This window comes from Thamnophis elegans, chromosome 9 (assembly GCF_009769535.1).
Source record: "Thamnophis elegans isolate rThaEle1 chromosome 9, rThaEle1.pri, whole genome shotgun sequence".
In the NCBI taxonomy this organism is placed as follows: Eukaryota; Metazoa; Chordata; class Lepidosauria; order Squamata; family Colubridae; genus Thamnophis; species Thamnophis elegans.
Genome location: NC_045549.1, coordinates 7,568,635 through 7,583,078, shown reverse-complemented (window position 1 = coordinate 7,583,078; position 14,444 = coordinate 7,568,635). Strand labels below are relative to the sequence as shown.

Sequence of the window (14,444 nt, the reverse complement as noted above, 5' to 3'; positions counted from 1 at the left end):
GCCATTTTTTGCTCAATTTTGCCCCCCTCCCTGCCCCAAGCACTCTATAAGGCTATGCTTGCCCTTCTTTTGACGAAAAATGGGCTGTTTTTTGCTCATCTTTGGCCCCACCCCACCCCCCAGGAGCATTCTACAAGCCTCCTAAAGGCTATTCATGCCCTTTTTTGGAAAAAAAACGGACCTCTTTTTGCAAAAAATGGGCCATTTTTGGGAGGCCTCCAGAGTGCAAAAACTTTTTTAAAAAAATTGCCTCTTCAAAATCTTAGTGCATCTTATACTCCGGTGCGTCTTATACTCCGAAAAATACGGTATATATATTTTGATATGAAAATGTTTGAATCCCATAAAGGGTTTTACTTTTACAGGTTAAAAATATATATATAAAGGCACAGCCATCATTGTAAAAAGTCCATCTTTATTTCTTTCGGATGCAGTCATCATAAACTAAGAATGTTTTTAAAACAGTTACAGGACAGTTGAACGATCTTTTTCTTATGTCCGGCGTCCCGGATTCACACGCCTGTCTCTTCACACCATACAAATGTCAACTTGAGAGTTGAAAATGTTTTATTTTGAAGCATTGGCCACTAGGGCCCCTAACCTGCTTGCTATTAGGGAATCCTGGGTTTGATTTCATTTGAAGAATGCGTTTCTATCTTAAAGCCTAGCCTAATGGGAGAAAGACTGGCTATGAGGCAGTCCTAGTTAAACACACAGCATGGAGGAGTACTAAAATAGCGCTAAGTAAAGGCAGAGAAATGTACTCCTTCTGTTCAGTGATACCCCCAGCACTTATGAGCCATCTGATCTTCGTGTTTAGTTACTAGCCTTCGGTTGGCGCACTCTTCCCATCGCACCACCTTGCCACTCTCCACCAAGACGAACTTCCACTCAACGCTGGTATCAAACGGGAGAACCACGGAGTCTGACCAGAAGCCATCTTTGTCACACCTGAGGGGTATATAATGGCGCCACTGGCCCAGACACTCGTGGTCACCCGTGATGGCGATCTGCTGGGCTTCCAAACGAGTGATGTAGTGGACACGGAAGACCACGTGGACAGTCTGGGGCATGGGGGTCACGGCCGCAATTCTCTTCCCTTGCTCCACCTCCTTGTTGCCAGCGTCGTCCGCGCAAGGTTTCTTGGCGGCCTCAACGTCTTCAGCATCCAGTGTTTCTGGACGCGGGTCTTGGTTGAGTTTCTCCTCAGGTTTATCGCCAGAGTTGTCTACTTCAGCTGACGTTCTCTCCTCACGGGCTTCCGCTTCATGGATTTGGGGCGGTTCGGGTGTTGTGTTGGGGTGATTGGATGCTTCGCTCCTTAGATATTCTGAATAGTTCATGAACGGGATGATACGGTCTTTGACCACGGTTTCTATTTCAGGAGGCTGTATGAAACCGTCAGGGGTGTGATGGTCTCCTGAGGGTGTGACATGGTTCTCCAGGGGCTCCTGTGGGCTGGACACATTTGCTGTGTGTTTTGTTTGCGAAAGGACACCGTCACCGGTTCTCTGAGATGCGTCTAAACAGAAAGGATATTGTTAGCCATGAAAACTGAGTCCTACGTTCCTCATATATGTAATTTTGCACATCTCCACCACACCACGACCAGTGGTGAAATTCAAATGTTTTTACTAACGGTTCTGTGGGCGTGGCTTGGTGGGCATGGCAGGGGGAGGATACTGCAAAATCTCCATCCCCACCCTGCTCTGAGGCCAGCCAGAGGTGGTATTTACCGGCTCTCTGAACTACTCAAAATTTCCAATACCGGTTCTCCAGAACCTGCTGGATTTCACCCCTGACCATGACTCTTTAAAGTGAGGGAAATGTTCCTTGCTGATGATTTAATCCCACAAAAACTGTATTTGTTCTCCCGACATGGAATTCTTCAACAAAAAAAATGTGGCTTTTGTGCTCGGTGGCAATTGGGATCGACAAGAGTCTAGCGGCAAAATCCTCACCAGGTGTCCCTACCTGATTTTCAGCCCCTTTTGATCTTTTTTTAATTTAATCTGTGGAATGTAAATGCGCTGTAAATGCTTGGGTGAACCCCAAAGATACTTTTCCCAAAAGACAACTGGACTTCCTTGGTTTTCTCTTTGAAAACATTTCGCTTCTCACCCAAGAAGCTTCGTGGTCATGTGGCCGGCATGACTAAACACCAAAGGCGCACTGAGTGCTGTTCCCTTCCCACCAAAGGTGTTTCCTATTTTTCTACTTGCATTTTTACATGCTTTCGAACTGCTGGTTGGTAGAAGCTGGGACAAGGAACGGGAGCTCACTCCGTTACGCGGCATTAGGGATTCGAACCACCAAACTGCCGACCTATCTGATTGACAAGCTCAGCGTCTTAGCCACTGAGCCACCGCGTCCCCTCCACCCCCATCAACCCACCCACAACCACACATATATGTAAACATATGCATGTGTGTCTGTATATATGTGTATACACACACACACACACATATATATAATATTAATTTCCACCCACTGCTTCTCGTTTCTACCCTCAGGTGTGTGTGTGTATATATATATATATATATATATATATATATATATATATATATATATATATATATATATATATATATATATATATATATATATATATATATATATATATATATACACATACACACACCTGAGGTAGAAACAAGAAGCAATGGGTGGAAATTAATCAAGGGGAGAAGCAACTTAGAACTGAGGAGAAATTTCCTGACAGTGAGAACAATTAATCAGTGGAACAGCTTCCCTCCAGAAGTTGTGAATGCCCCAACTCTGGAAGTTTTTAAGATGTTAGATAGCCATTTGTCTGAAATGGTATAGGATTTCCTGCCTAGGCAGGGGGTTGGACTAGAAGACCTCCAAGGTCCCTTCCAACTGTTATTCTGTTCTATTCATATAGATGGATGGATGGATAGATGGATAGATGGATAGATCGATATGGATATATATGTAAGAATATATATAAAAGAATGATATAAAGTCCTTGGGAATTGTTTCCAGATAAGGTACTTCTTGACTGCACAGCAGTGAGCAAGCAATAGCAATTCACTGCTATTTTCTGGATCTGATTAAAACTGCAAGATGGAAACTAAACTAGCATACAGGAAAAAAAAAACTGCAAAAATAGTCTAGCAAATGCCACCAGCCCTCTCAAAGAGCTGTTATAATTCCACACCTTCCTTTCTGGGATTTTCCTGCTGGATGCCAGGCGGTACTCCAAGCCAGCTGGCAAAGGAGAATCTATTGTGAATTTAAGGCTTCACCGTAGCTGAAAGGCCAATAAATTGTTGTCCATTGTTTTAATTCAGACCTCACCCACCCACCCACCCTTTCCCACCCAGCTCCTTTTGCCGAGTTGGTTCCCAAATGACAAGCTCAGCCATGGCCAAAAATAATAATTATAATCATTGCAAGCAATTCAATCACAAGCAACTACTATCTTTACTAAAAGAGTTATTTTCAGCAGTTCATTTCCAGTTCTGGACTTTTTCCCCTTGGCTCCATTTATTTTTAACTTTGCAAGAAGCGTTCGTTTTTTTCTTTCTTTCTCCCGCTGTTACTTCTTGCAAAACTGATTGATTTGAGCTCTGTTCAATTTTTAAGAGCAAAGGCTCTCGTTTGGGCTCTGCCAATGAATAAGCAGAACGGTTAGCAGGGCACTGGCACAAGGGAGCTAAAAATAGCCGAAGGGCGGTTTTGCATGGCCTGTCCATATATTAGGCAAACACAAGCCCAAATGCCACGGATTCCTGTGGGGCCTGTAGAACTGTGCACCGCAATCCGTGCAAAGGTCTAAGACGATACTTCACATAGTTGCCCTTCTATAGCTGTAAGAATCCGGCCCAGGCGCCACTGAATTGGCATTCTAGCTGCCCGATTCGATGCCATCCCATCTTCTTTGATTACCAAGAGCAAGCAATATCTCTTGCTCTAAAACGGGGCTGTCCGATCCCAGCAATGTTTAAGACTTGTGGATTTCCAACTCCCAGAATTCCCCAGCCGTGGAATTCTGGGAGTTGAAGTCCTCAGGACTTAAAAGTTGCCAAGCTTGGCTAGTGACATGAAATCGAATAAGAGTAGAATAACAGAGTTGTGGAAGGGACCTTGTAGGTCATCTAGTCCAACCTCAGCACTGGCCAAGCAGGAGACTCTACACCGTTTCTGAAGATGGCAGTCCTATCAATTCTATCTATTCTATCAATTCCTTTTATGGTTGATAGTGACTTAAGTAGCATGTAGCAATAGCAATAGCAATAGCAGTTAGACTTATATACCGCTTCATAGGGCTTTCAGCCCTCTCTAAGCGGTTTACAGAGTCAGCATATCGCCCCCACAGTCTGGGTCCTCATTTCACCCACCTCGGAAGGATGGAAGGCTGAGTCAACCTTGAGCCTTAGAACCGCTGAACTGCAGATAACAGTCAGCTGAAGTGGCTTGCACTGCTGCACCCTAACCACTGCGCCACCTCGGCTCATGTAGGCCAGTGGTAGTCCGCCTGATCCCTACCTCCCACTAATGGGTGTTCCAGCTTTCATGGTGGGCGGTAGGGGTTTGCTGTAACTCTGCTTTATAAATTTTATAAAGTAAAGTTACTTCCCTACTTTATAAATCACCATTACTGTGGAACCGGTGGGCGGTTAGAAAATTTTACTACTAACAGAGATACAAAAGTGGGCGGTAGGTATAAAAAGGTTGACTACCCCTGATGTAGGCAAAGCTTATCTGCTTAATTAAATACGGGCCACCAAAAACATCAACAAATAACAAGGAGCATTGGATTAAAGCTTCCAAATCATTGCACAATTATAATCATTATTTTCCTGCATTTTCCTATTGTTGACATCTCTTTGTTTAGCTGGATAATTTTGGACTGAATAAATTGGTTGTATGAATACAGGTTCACCTTCCTTATGACAAAAGAGTCATAAACAGATTAACGGAGTTGGAAGGGATCTTGTAGGTCATCTAATCCAACCCACTCAAAATAGCTTGACCCCCTCCTCTCTGTGGCAGCCCCTCAAATATTGGAAGACTGCTATCCTGTCTCCCCTGGTCCTTCTCTTCACTTGACTAGCCATGCCCAGTTCCTGCAACCGTTCTTCATTTGTTTTAGCCTCTAGTCCCCTAGTCCTCATTGTTGCTCTTCTCTACATTCTTTCTAGAGTCTCCACATCTTTTTTTTAATAGTGTGGTGACCAAAACTGGATGCAGTATCCTAGGGGTGGCCCTACTAAGGCTTTATAGAGTGGTCTACAGTTTCACTTACATACACCTTATCCGCATGCACTTTTAAAGATACGGGCGTTAATTCAAATGCACAATGCTGTGCAACAGAGCTGGGAGATGTTTAAAAAAGCACGCAACTAATATCTGCCTGCAATTTTTCTCTCTTTCCCACGCCAATTTTCTACAAAATGCCAGCCGCAGCTTAACCACGGGCAAGGTTGCAAACGTTCCCACGATCCAAATGTTCCCACAAGCACCGCCCGCAATATTACCCTTATCAAAGAACTTGGGGGGGGGGCTCCAAAAAAAAAAAGGCACTGCAGAAGGAAGAGGAGCAGTTGTGAAGGAGTAGAGGAGGTGCAAGGAGAAATACAGTAGGAGCCTGCAAGCTTGCACAAGAGTAGGTTGTGTACGTGCAGAAATGGGGCAGTGCAAGGGCTGGATGAGCCAACATGTTTCTGGCTAGAGTCCCACGGTGATTATTAAGGCCACCCCCCCCCCCTCTTTCATATACTGAATCAGTTAACTATTATGAAATATGTTGAGGAACTAACTTTACAGAAGTTATTTTGCCCTCTGGGACTGCATTGATTTTATTACCAACAGAGATTTCGGCAACGCAGCCCCGTTTCCCCAACCTACTCCCCCCCCTCCCCCCTTTAAAAATGGATGCTTAAAATGGTTTAATAGCAATAGCACTTCTTAAAGAGTTAAGACTTATATACCTCTTGGGTGCTTTAGCTCATTCTGGCTGCATTCACACAAGGCACCCCTCCATTTTTTTTTTTTCATCACACTGGAAGTTTTAAAGATGTTGGACAACCATTTGTCTGAAGTGGTGTAGGGTTTCCTGCCTAAGCGGGGGGGGGGGGGGGCTGGACTAGAAGACCTCCAAGGTCCCTTCCAACTGCTATTCTATTCCATTCTATTGCTATATTCTATTCTATTGCTATATTCTATTCTATTTCTATTCTATTGCTATATTCTAGTCTATTCTAATTCTATTCTATTCTAACCATTTGTCTGAAGTGGTGTAGGGTTTCCTGCCTAAGCGGGGGGGGGGGGGGGGCTGGACTAGAAGACCTCCAAGGTCCCTTCCAACTGCTATTCTATTCCATTCTATTGCTATATTCTATTCTATTGCTATATTCTATTCTATTTCTATTCTATTGCTATATTCTAGTCTATTCTAATTCTATTCTATTCTAACCATTTGTCTGAAGTGGTGTAGCATTTCCTGCCTAAGCAAGGGGTTGGACTAGAAGACCTCCAAGGTCCCTTCCAACTGCTATTCTATTCCATTCTATTGCTATATTCTATTCTATTCTATTGCTATATTCTATTCTATTTCTATTCTATTGCTATATTCTATTCTATTCTAATCTAATCTATTCTAATTTGATTCTATTCTAACCATTTGTCTGAAGTGGTGTAGCATTTCCTGCCTAAGCAAGGGGTTGGACTAGAAGACCTCCAAGGTCCCTTCCAACTGCTATTCTATTCCATTCTATTGCTATATTCTATTCTATTCTATTGCTATATTCTATTCTATTTCTATTCTATTGCTATATTCTATTCTATTCTATTCTATTCTATTCTAATCTATTCTAATTTGATTCTATTCTAACCATTTGTCTGAAGTGGTGTAGCGTTTCCTGCCTAAGCAAGAGGTTGGACTAGAAGACCTCCAAGGTCCCTTCCAACTCCTATTCTATTCTATACTATTCTATTGCTATATTCTAGTCTATTCTAATTCTATTCTATTCTAACCATTTGTCTGAAGCGGTGCAGGGTTTCCTGCCTAAGCAAGGGGTTAGACTAGAAGACCTCCAAGGTCCCTTCCAACTTTGTTCTATTTCTATATTTGGCACTGTGTAGTAAACGGGCTGGGATCATCCCCCCACACACTCACACCCCACCACATCCCCCCCATTCCAAGGTTAGCACCAACATTTCTAGCAGGGCTTTTCGCCTGTGTGTCTGTGTGTGGTGGGCGGGGAGGGGGGGGGCGTCGTGTGAAAGTGGTCTTCGTGCCTCTCCAAAGCAAAAGAGGAGCGGATGATACCACCACCACCACACAATTGGCCGGGAGGGGTGGGGGGGCGAGGGTTAAAGAGCCAAATTGTGGCCCAAGGCTGGCCAGAGCGAAAGGGCAGCAAAATAAAGGCCGGGAGGGAGGCCGGAGCCCTCCCGCAGGACGCTCTACGGGCGCCCCCCCCCCCCGGCCTCAGACGCCTGAAAGCCGCCGGCGGGTCTGGCGAGCAGCCGCTTCTTTGAGGCGCTGACAAGCGTTGCGGGCGCTCCCTCGCTGGAGGGTTTTCTACAATAGGCCGGGGAACCGTTTGAATGCTGTGGTGTATAGAGGGTCTCCTGCCTAGAGCAGGGGGTTGGACTAGAAGACCTCCAGGGGTCCCCTTCCAGCTCCAGGAGTCTGTGTTGTATCCCAGAAGAAACGGGGCGGCAGAAAGGGAAAGGACTGAAGTGACGAGCGAGGGAAGGGAAAAGGAAGGAAGGAAATAAAGGAGAAAAGAAAGGAAAAGGGAAGGAGGAGGAAGAAAGGAAGGAATGAGAGATGGAGGAAGGGAGGAAAGAAAGGAAGGAAGGAAAAAGAAGGGAGAGAAGGAGGAAGGAAAAAGAGGAAGGAGAGAAGGAGGAAGACAGGAAGAGAAAGGAAAAGGGGAGGAAAGAAAGAAGGAAGAAAAGGAAGGAAGGAATGGGGGAGGCAGAGGAAGGAGGAAAGAAGGAAGGAGGAAGGGAAAAAGGAAGGAAGAAATGAGGGAAGGGGAGAGGAGGGGGAAAGGGAAGAAGGAAGGAAGGAGGGAGGGAAGGAGAGAGGAGGGGGAAAAGGGGAAAAGGAAGGAGGGAAGGAGAGAAAAGGGGAAAAGGGAAGAAGGAAGGAATGAGGGAGGGAGGAAAGAAGGAAGGAAAAAGGGAGGGAGAGAGGGAGGAAAAAAGGAAAGAATGAGGGAGGGAGGAGAAAAGGAAGGAGGGAGGGAGGAATGAGGGAGGGAGAGAGGGAGAAAAGAAGGAAGAAAAAGGGAGGAAAGAAACGAAAGAATGAGGGAGGGAGGGAGGAAAAAGGGGTAAGAGGGAGGGAGAGAGGAAAGAAGGAAGAAAAAAGGAAGAAAAGAAGGAAGGAAAGGGAGGAAGGAATGCGGGAGGCAGAGGAAGGAGGGAAGGAGGAAGGGAAAAAGGAAGGAAGGAATGAGGGAAGGGGAGAGGAGGGGGAAAGGGAAGAAGGAAGGAATGAGGGAGGGAAGGAGAGAGGAGGGGAAAAGGGAAGAAGAAAGGAATGAGGGAGGGAGGAAAGAAGGAAAAAGGGAGGGAGAGAGGGAGGAAAAAAGGAAAGAATGAGGGAGTGAGGAGAAAAGGAAGGAGGGAGGAAGGAATGAGGGAGGGAGAGAGGGAGAAAAGAAGGAAGAAAAAAGGGAGGAAAGAAACGAAAGAATGAGGGAGGGAGGGAGGGAAAAGGGGTAAGGGGGAGGGAGAGAGAGAGAGGAAAGAAGGAAGGAAAAAAGGGAGGAAGAAAAGAAGGAAGGAAAGGGAGGAATGAGGGAAGGAAGGAAAAAAGGGGTAAAAGGAAGGGAGGGAGGAAGGCAGGCGGGCGGTACCTTGGGCTCCGCGCGTGTCCCCCTTGGGCTCCTCAGCCTTTTTCCGCTGCCCTTCACCACCGCCGCCCCCGAACCACAGCCAGCTCATGAAGGCGGCCGCCACCGCGGCCAGCAACGCCTGCCACAGCCCGGCCAGGAGCCCGCCGTCCTCGCCTTCCACCCCCAGCCACGCCATGGCCACGGCGGCCCGACCAGCAGCAGCAGCAGCAGCAGGAGCAGCAACCGGCGCTCGGGGCGCAGCGCGGAGCCCGAGCGAAGCAGAGCCGCGCCCTCCCGCCCAGCCGCCTTATATGGACACGGGAGCCAGGCCGGCACCTGCCCAGGCCGGGGAGGAGCCTGGCGGCCACTTGGGCTCACGGACGCGAGGGGAAGAGTCCGAATTGCGGCCGGCTGCAAAAGGAAAGGCGAGGCCGGGGAGCAGCCCGGCGGCCTCCAAAGTTTGCGCTCCGATCCTCGGAGCGCAAACTTTGGAGGCCGCCGGGCTGCTCCCCGGCCTCCCCTTCCACTTTGCAGCCCCCCAAAGCGAAAGCAACCACCGCGGATCTTTTTACACGGTTTGCAAGCCGTCCCGCCCGTCGAACAGTAACAGGGTTGGAAGGGACCTTGGAGGTCATCTAGTCCAACCCCCTGCTCAGGCAGGAGTCCTGTACGAAGAGGAGACGGGGAGGGGAAGGGGAGGAAAAAAACGCGCAGGCTAAATCCCACGCGCAAACCTGCCCTTCTCCCCAACTTTTTTCTTCTTCTTTAAAAATATTTTTATTGAACGGGAATTTTTTTTTAGTTTTTTTAAACACAATTATCATTCTGCAACATTTCCACTTCGGTAGATATCTCCATTATACTATTTTTGTCCGTACATGTGTGCATATATTTCTTTTATAGAGGATAGTCTATTAATATATTAATTTATCTACAATACCTACTAATTTATCTACAATATATATCTTATATACATCTTATATCTATATACATATATTTCTTTTATACATGATAGTCTATTAATATACTAATTTATATACAATTTCTACTAATTTATATACAATACATCTTATATCTATCTATACATATATTTCTTTTATACATGATAGTCTATTAATATATTATCTACAATAACTACTAATTTATCTTAAATACCTACTAATTTATATGCAATACATCTTATATCTATATATACATATATTTCTTTTATACATGATAGTCTATTAATAATTATCTACAATACCTACTAATTTATATACAATACATCTTATATCTATATGTGTACATGTATTTTTTTATACATGATAGTCTATTAATATACTAATTTATATACAATTTCTACTAATTTATATACAATACATCTTATATCTATATATACATATATTTTATACATGATAGTCTATTAATATACTAATTTATATACAATTTCTACTAATTTATATACAATACATCTTATATCTATATATACATATATTTTATACATGATAGTCTATTAATATATTAATTTATCTAAAATACCTACTAATTTATATACAATACATCTTATATCCATGTGTACATTTATTTCTTTTCAAAGCCCCCAATCCGGGGGGGGGGGGAATCAGTGCCGTAGAGGCAAAAAAGGGCAATTGGAGAGCTGCAAAAAAGAAACTTTTGCCTTATTTAGAGACGAAATTGCTGGCTCTTTAACGACCAGGCGCAACCTTGGAGCGAGAGGTGGTTCTTGAAGGCAGAGGGGATTTAAGCCGCTTAAAGGGACTCACAGAGGGGCGGAAAACACAGCGGCTTCCTCCGGGGAAGGAGGCTTAACTTAAGCCAGGGGTTGAAGAAGAATAGAAGACTTAAAAAAAATAGAATAGAGCTGGAAGGGACCTTGGAGGTCTTCTAGTCCATCCCCCTGCTCAAGTAGGAGAACCTATACCAGTGATGGCGAACCTATGACACGCGTGTCAGTGCTGACACGCGTAGCCATTTGGGGTGACACGCACAGGATTTCATGCGATTCATCCTCGGCTCCTGCACGGCCGCCGAGGATGAAAGAATCTGTGCTGGAGGAACGGGGGGGGGGGAACGTGTGATCTCCCCCGCCCACACTCACTTACTGTATCGCCGCCGCCCCTTTCTGAGCGCAGGGGCTGCTGGTAAGGCATGCGTGCCGTGCGCACACACGTCATCAGCGCGGCGAGGGAGGACCCGCAGGAGAGGAGCGCGGGAACAGTGCGCGCCTCTCTCCAGTCAGGCCGGCACAGAGAGTCTACTCCTGGGACTGTCGGTTACGACCGCACCACACTTATCTCAGTTCACGGCAGGGCTGTGGAGTCTGCTGCTTCCAGCTCCACGTCCTCATCAACATGCCGCTCAGGCCCGCCCCCGCTATGAATATTCATATTCTTCGCCCTCGCGTCACTAGGAATATTCATAGCAGGGGCGGGCTGGAGCGGCATGTTGATAAGGACGTGGAGCTGGAAGCAGCCGACTCCACAGCCCTGGTTCACGGCACCCCAAACAAGTTCAATAATATCAAGGGCAACATACGAAATCGACTGATGAACAAAGAAGTTACTAAGCAGGTATGTTAAATAATTTGTTTTTGGTTTATTAAATACAATTATATATTGCAATTATACATTTTTGTAGTTTAAACTATAAATTGCGCAAAATTATGTTTTTGTCGAAGTGACACACAACGCGAGTTATGCTCGATTTTTTGCCGATTTTTGACACACCACGCCAAAAAGGTTGCCCATCACTGACCTATACCAAGGTTGACTCTGCCTCCCAGCCTTCGGAGGTGGGTAAAATGAGGACCCAGATTGTTGGGGGCAAGAGGCTGACTCTGTAAATCACTTAGAGAGGGCTTCCAGACAGCTGGCCAATTGCATTCTTTGTATAAATCCTTCCATCTCCCCATCATCCAATCAGAGTTGAAGAAGCTTCTTGGATGAGAAGCAAAATGTCTTCAAAGGAAAAAAACAACAGAAAGTCAAATTTCCTTTTGGAAAAAAAAAGCACCTTTGGGACAACCGTGACCTGGATGACTGAGACTCTCCCTAGACAGGACAGTTGCAGGAGCCTGGATGTCTTTGCTGCCCCCTCGTGGCTACCTGGAGCGTTGCAGGTAAGATCTGAATGTTCTAGGTAACCCATTAAACACCCAACCATGATGGAGAAATCCTTAATAGATTTCTCCGAATGTTGGGGTGCCCAATTTATGCCCTTTTTAAAGGCAGCTCTGCATGGAATTGCCACGGTCTTACAACCTGGCTTGTCTAATGGTGTATAAAGAAGATCGGAAGTATTCCAGGGGTCAGTTTTGCTGGTGGATTAGAAAAACCGAAGTAGAATTTATGCGACAATCAGGTCGAAAGGCATGCCCAAGGTGGGTGACTTTGAGCCAATCAACAGGGGAGGATGAGTTCGAGTCCCGCCTTAGGCATAAAAGCTGGCTGGTGACTTTGGGCCAATCACTGTCTCTCAGCTCACCTGACATTGTTGTTGTTTTTTTTGACATGCATAACATCAATATGTATTTGTATTTATTAGTTTGTCAAACATGTACAAGATAGCAGGTATAAATATAAACATGGACATGAAGGAAAGAAATAAATACAAATAAATGGGGACAGTAGGACAGGGACGGAAGGCACGCTGGTGTGTTTATGCACGCCCTCTTACAGACCTCTTAGGAATGGGGTGAGGTCCACGGTAGACAGTTTAAGGTTGAAGCTATGGGGGGGGGGTTGAGGATGTAACAACAGAGTCAGGTAGAGCATTCCAAGCGTTGACCACTCTGTTGCTGAAGTCGTATTTTCTGTAATCGAGTTTGGAACGGTTTACCTTGAGTTTGTATCGATTGTTTGCCCGTGTATTATTGAGGTGGAAGCCGAAGCAGTCGTTGACAGGTAGGATCTTGTAGCAGATAATTTTGTGTCCTATGTTTAGGTCAGACCGTGGGTGGCGTAGTTCCAGGTGTCCAAACCCAAAATTTCGAGCCTGGTGGCGTAAGGGATTCTATTGTGAGGAGAGGAGTGGAGGACTCTTCTCGTGAAATACCTCTGGACCCATTCGATCATATTGTCCAATATATAGTGTGGATTCCAGGCAGACGAGCTGTATTCGAGAATTGGTCTGGCAAAGGTTTTGTATACCCTAGTTAGGAACACAATGTTACCGGAGAACACGCTTTGCAAGATTAGGTTAACAACTCTTAATGCCTTTTTGGCAATGCTGTTCCAGTGGGTTCTGGGGCTTAAATCATTTGAGATGAGTAGTCCTATGTCCTTCACAGAGTGAGGGTTGTCTATGAGGTCGTTTCCTCCCAGCTTGTATTTGGTGTTCTGATTTTTTTTTTGCTTGCCAATGTGTAGGACAGGGCATTTATTAGTTGAGATTTGGCGTTGCCAATGGCGTGACCATTCAGACATATATGGTCAAGGCAGGGGTGGGTTTCTCATGCCATTCCAACCGCTTCGGTTGGAACGGGGCCGGCGGCGCCCTCGTGCACGCGCGCAGTGCACGCATGCGTACTAGCGCCTGTGTGATGCTCCAGCTGCTCCTGGAGGATCACGCAGGCGCTGTATGCGTTCTGCGCATGTGTGGAAGCGCAGAACTCGTCAAAACCAGGTAAGATACGAGAGTGGGCGGGTGGATCCTTCGGCGTTCCCGGAAGTTACTTACTTCCGGGTTCGCGGACCAACCGGTTCGTGGGGACCGCCGCGAACTGCCTGAAACCCACCCCTGGGTCAAGGTCACTTTGTAGGATAGCGGCATTGTCAATGGTGTTGAATAATTTTGCATCATCGGCGAAGAGGATGCAGTTGCTTTTAATATGATTGTGTAGGTCCATGATGGCAAACTTATGGCATATGTGCCACAAATGGCATGCGGAGCCATTGGCCCTGCAGCTGACTTTGGCCGTCTTTTAAGGCCTTTATTCGCCCTCTGGAGGCTTCCACCCTCCGGAGGCTTCAGGAAGCTTCCCTGAAGGCTCCGAAGGGCAAAAAAACGGCCCTATGAGCAAAACGTACGTAACCCACGTAACACCTATCCTCCGCGAGCTGCACTGGCTGCCTGTTGATCTCCGGGTGCGCTTCAAGGTGCTACTTATCACCTACAAAGCCCTTCATGGTATTGGACCTGGGTACTTGAGAGACCGCCTACTGCCGATTACCTCCACTAGACCGATACGATCGCATAGATTAGGCCTCCTCCGAATTCCATCATCCAGCCAGTGTAGACTGGCAACTACCCGGAGGAGAGCCTTCTCGGTGGCTGCTCCGACCCTCTGGAACGAACTCCCCGTGGAGATTCAGACCCTCACCACCCTCCAGTCCTTCCGTGCCGCTCTAAAGATCTGGCTGTCCCGGCTGGCCTGGGGTTAAGATTCTAACCCCACTCGAATTGTGTGACTGTTGCGTTTTCTTTTTAATATGTTGTATTGTCTTCATGTTGGAACATTGTTTGTCCTCCCCCCCCCACCCTTTTTTGAACTGTGAGCCGCCCTGAGTCCCCCCAGGGAAAAGGGCGGCATACAAATAAAGGGAAAATGAAAAATGAAATGAAAAAAAAACGGAAGTCACCGATCCTGAACTTCCGGGTTGCCCGTAGGGCTATTTTTCGCCT

General features: G+C 46.2%; 1 protein-coding gene across 1 annotated transcript; it reads right to left on the bottom strand.

Moving 5' to 3' along the window:
- Nucleotides 1-395: 395 nt before the first annotated feature.
- Nucleotides 396-9,115, bottom strand: STBD1 (starch binding domain 1). The gene is made up of 2 exons (XM_032224322.1): nt 8,844-9,115; nt 396-1,522 (listed from the first exon to the last, which is right to left on the bottom strand). Exons 1-2 carry the CDS (start codon nt 9,016-9,018, stop codon nt 774-776), a joined length of 924 nt encoding a protein of 307 aa, XP_032080213.1. The 5' UTR covers nt 9,019-9,115; the 3' UTR covers nt 396-773.
- Nucleotides 9,116-14,444: the final 5,329 nt, after the last annotated feature.

Bases quoted from the DNA above. Each gene is read 5' to 3' on its own strand.
- STBD1 (XM_032224322.1), bottom strand. From the start codon at position 9,018: ATGGCGTGGCTGGGGGTGGAAGGCGAGGACGGCGGGCTCCTGGCCGGG. The intron at 1,523-8,843 runs GTACCGCCCGCC...CTTTCTGTTTAG, and splicing joins GGACACGCGCGGAGCCCAAG to ACGCATCTCAGAGAACCGGT.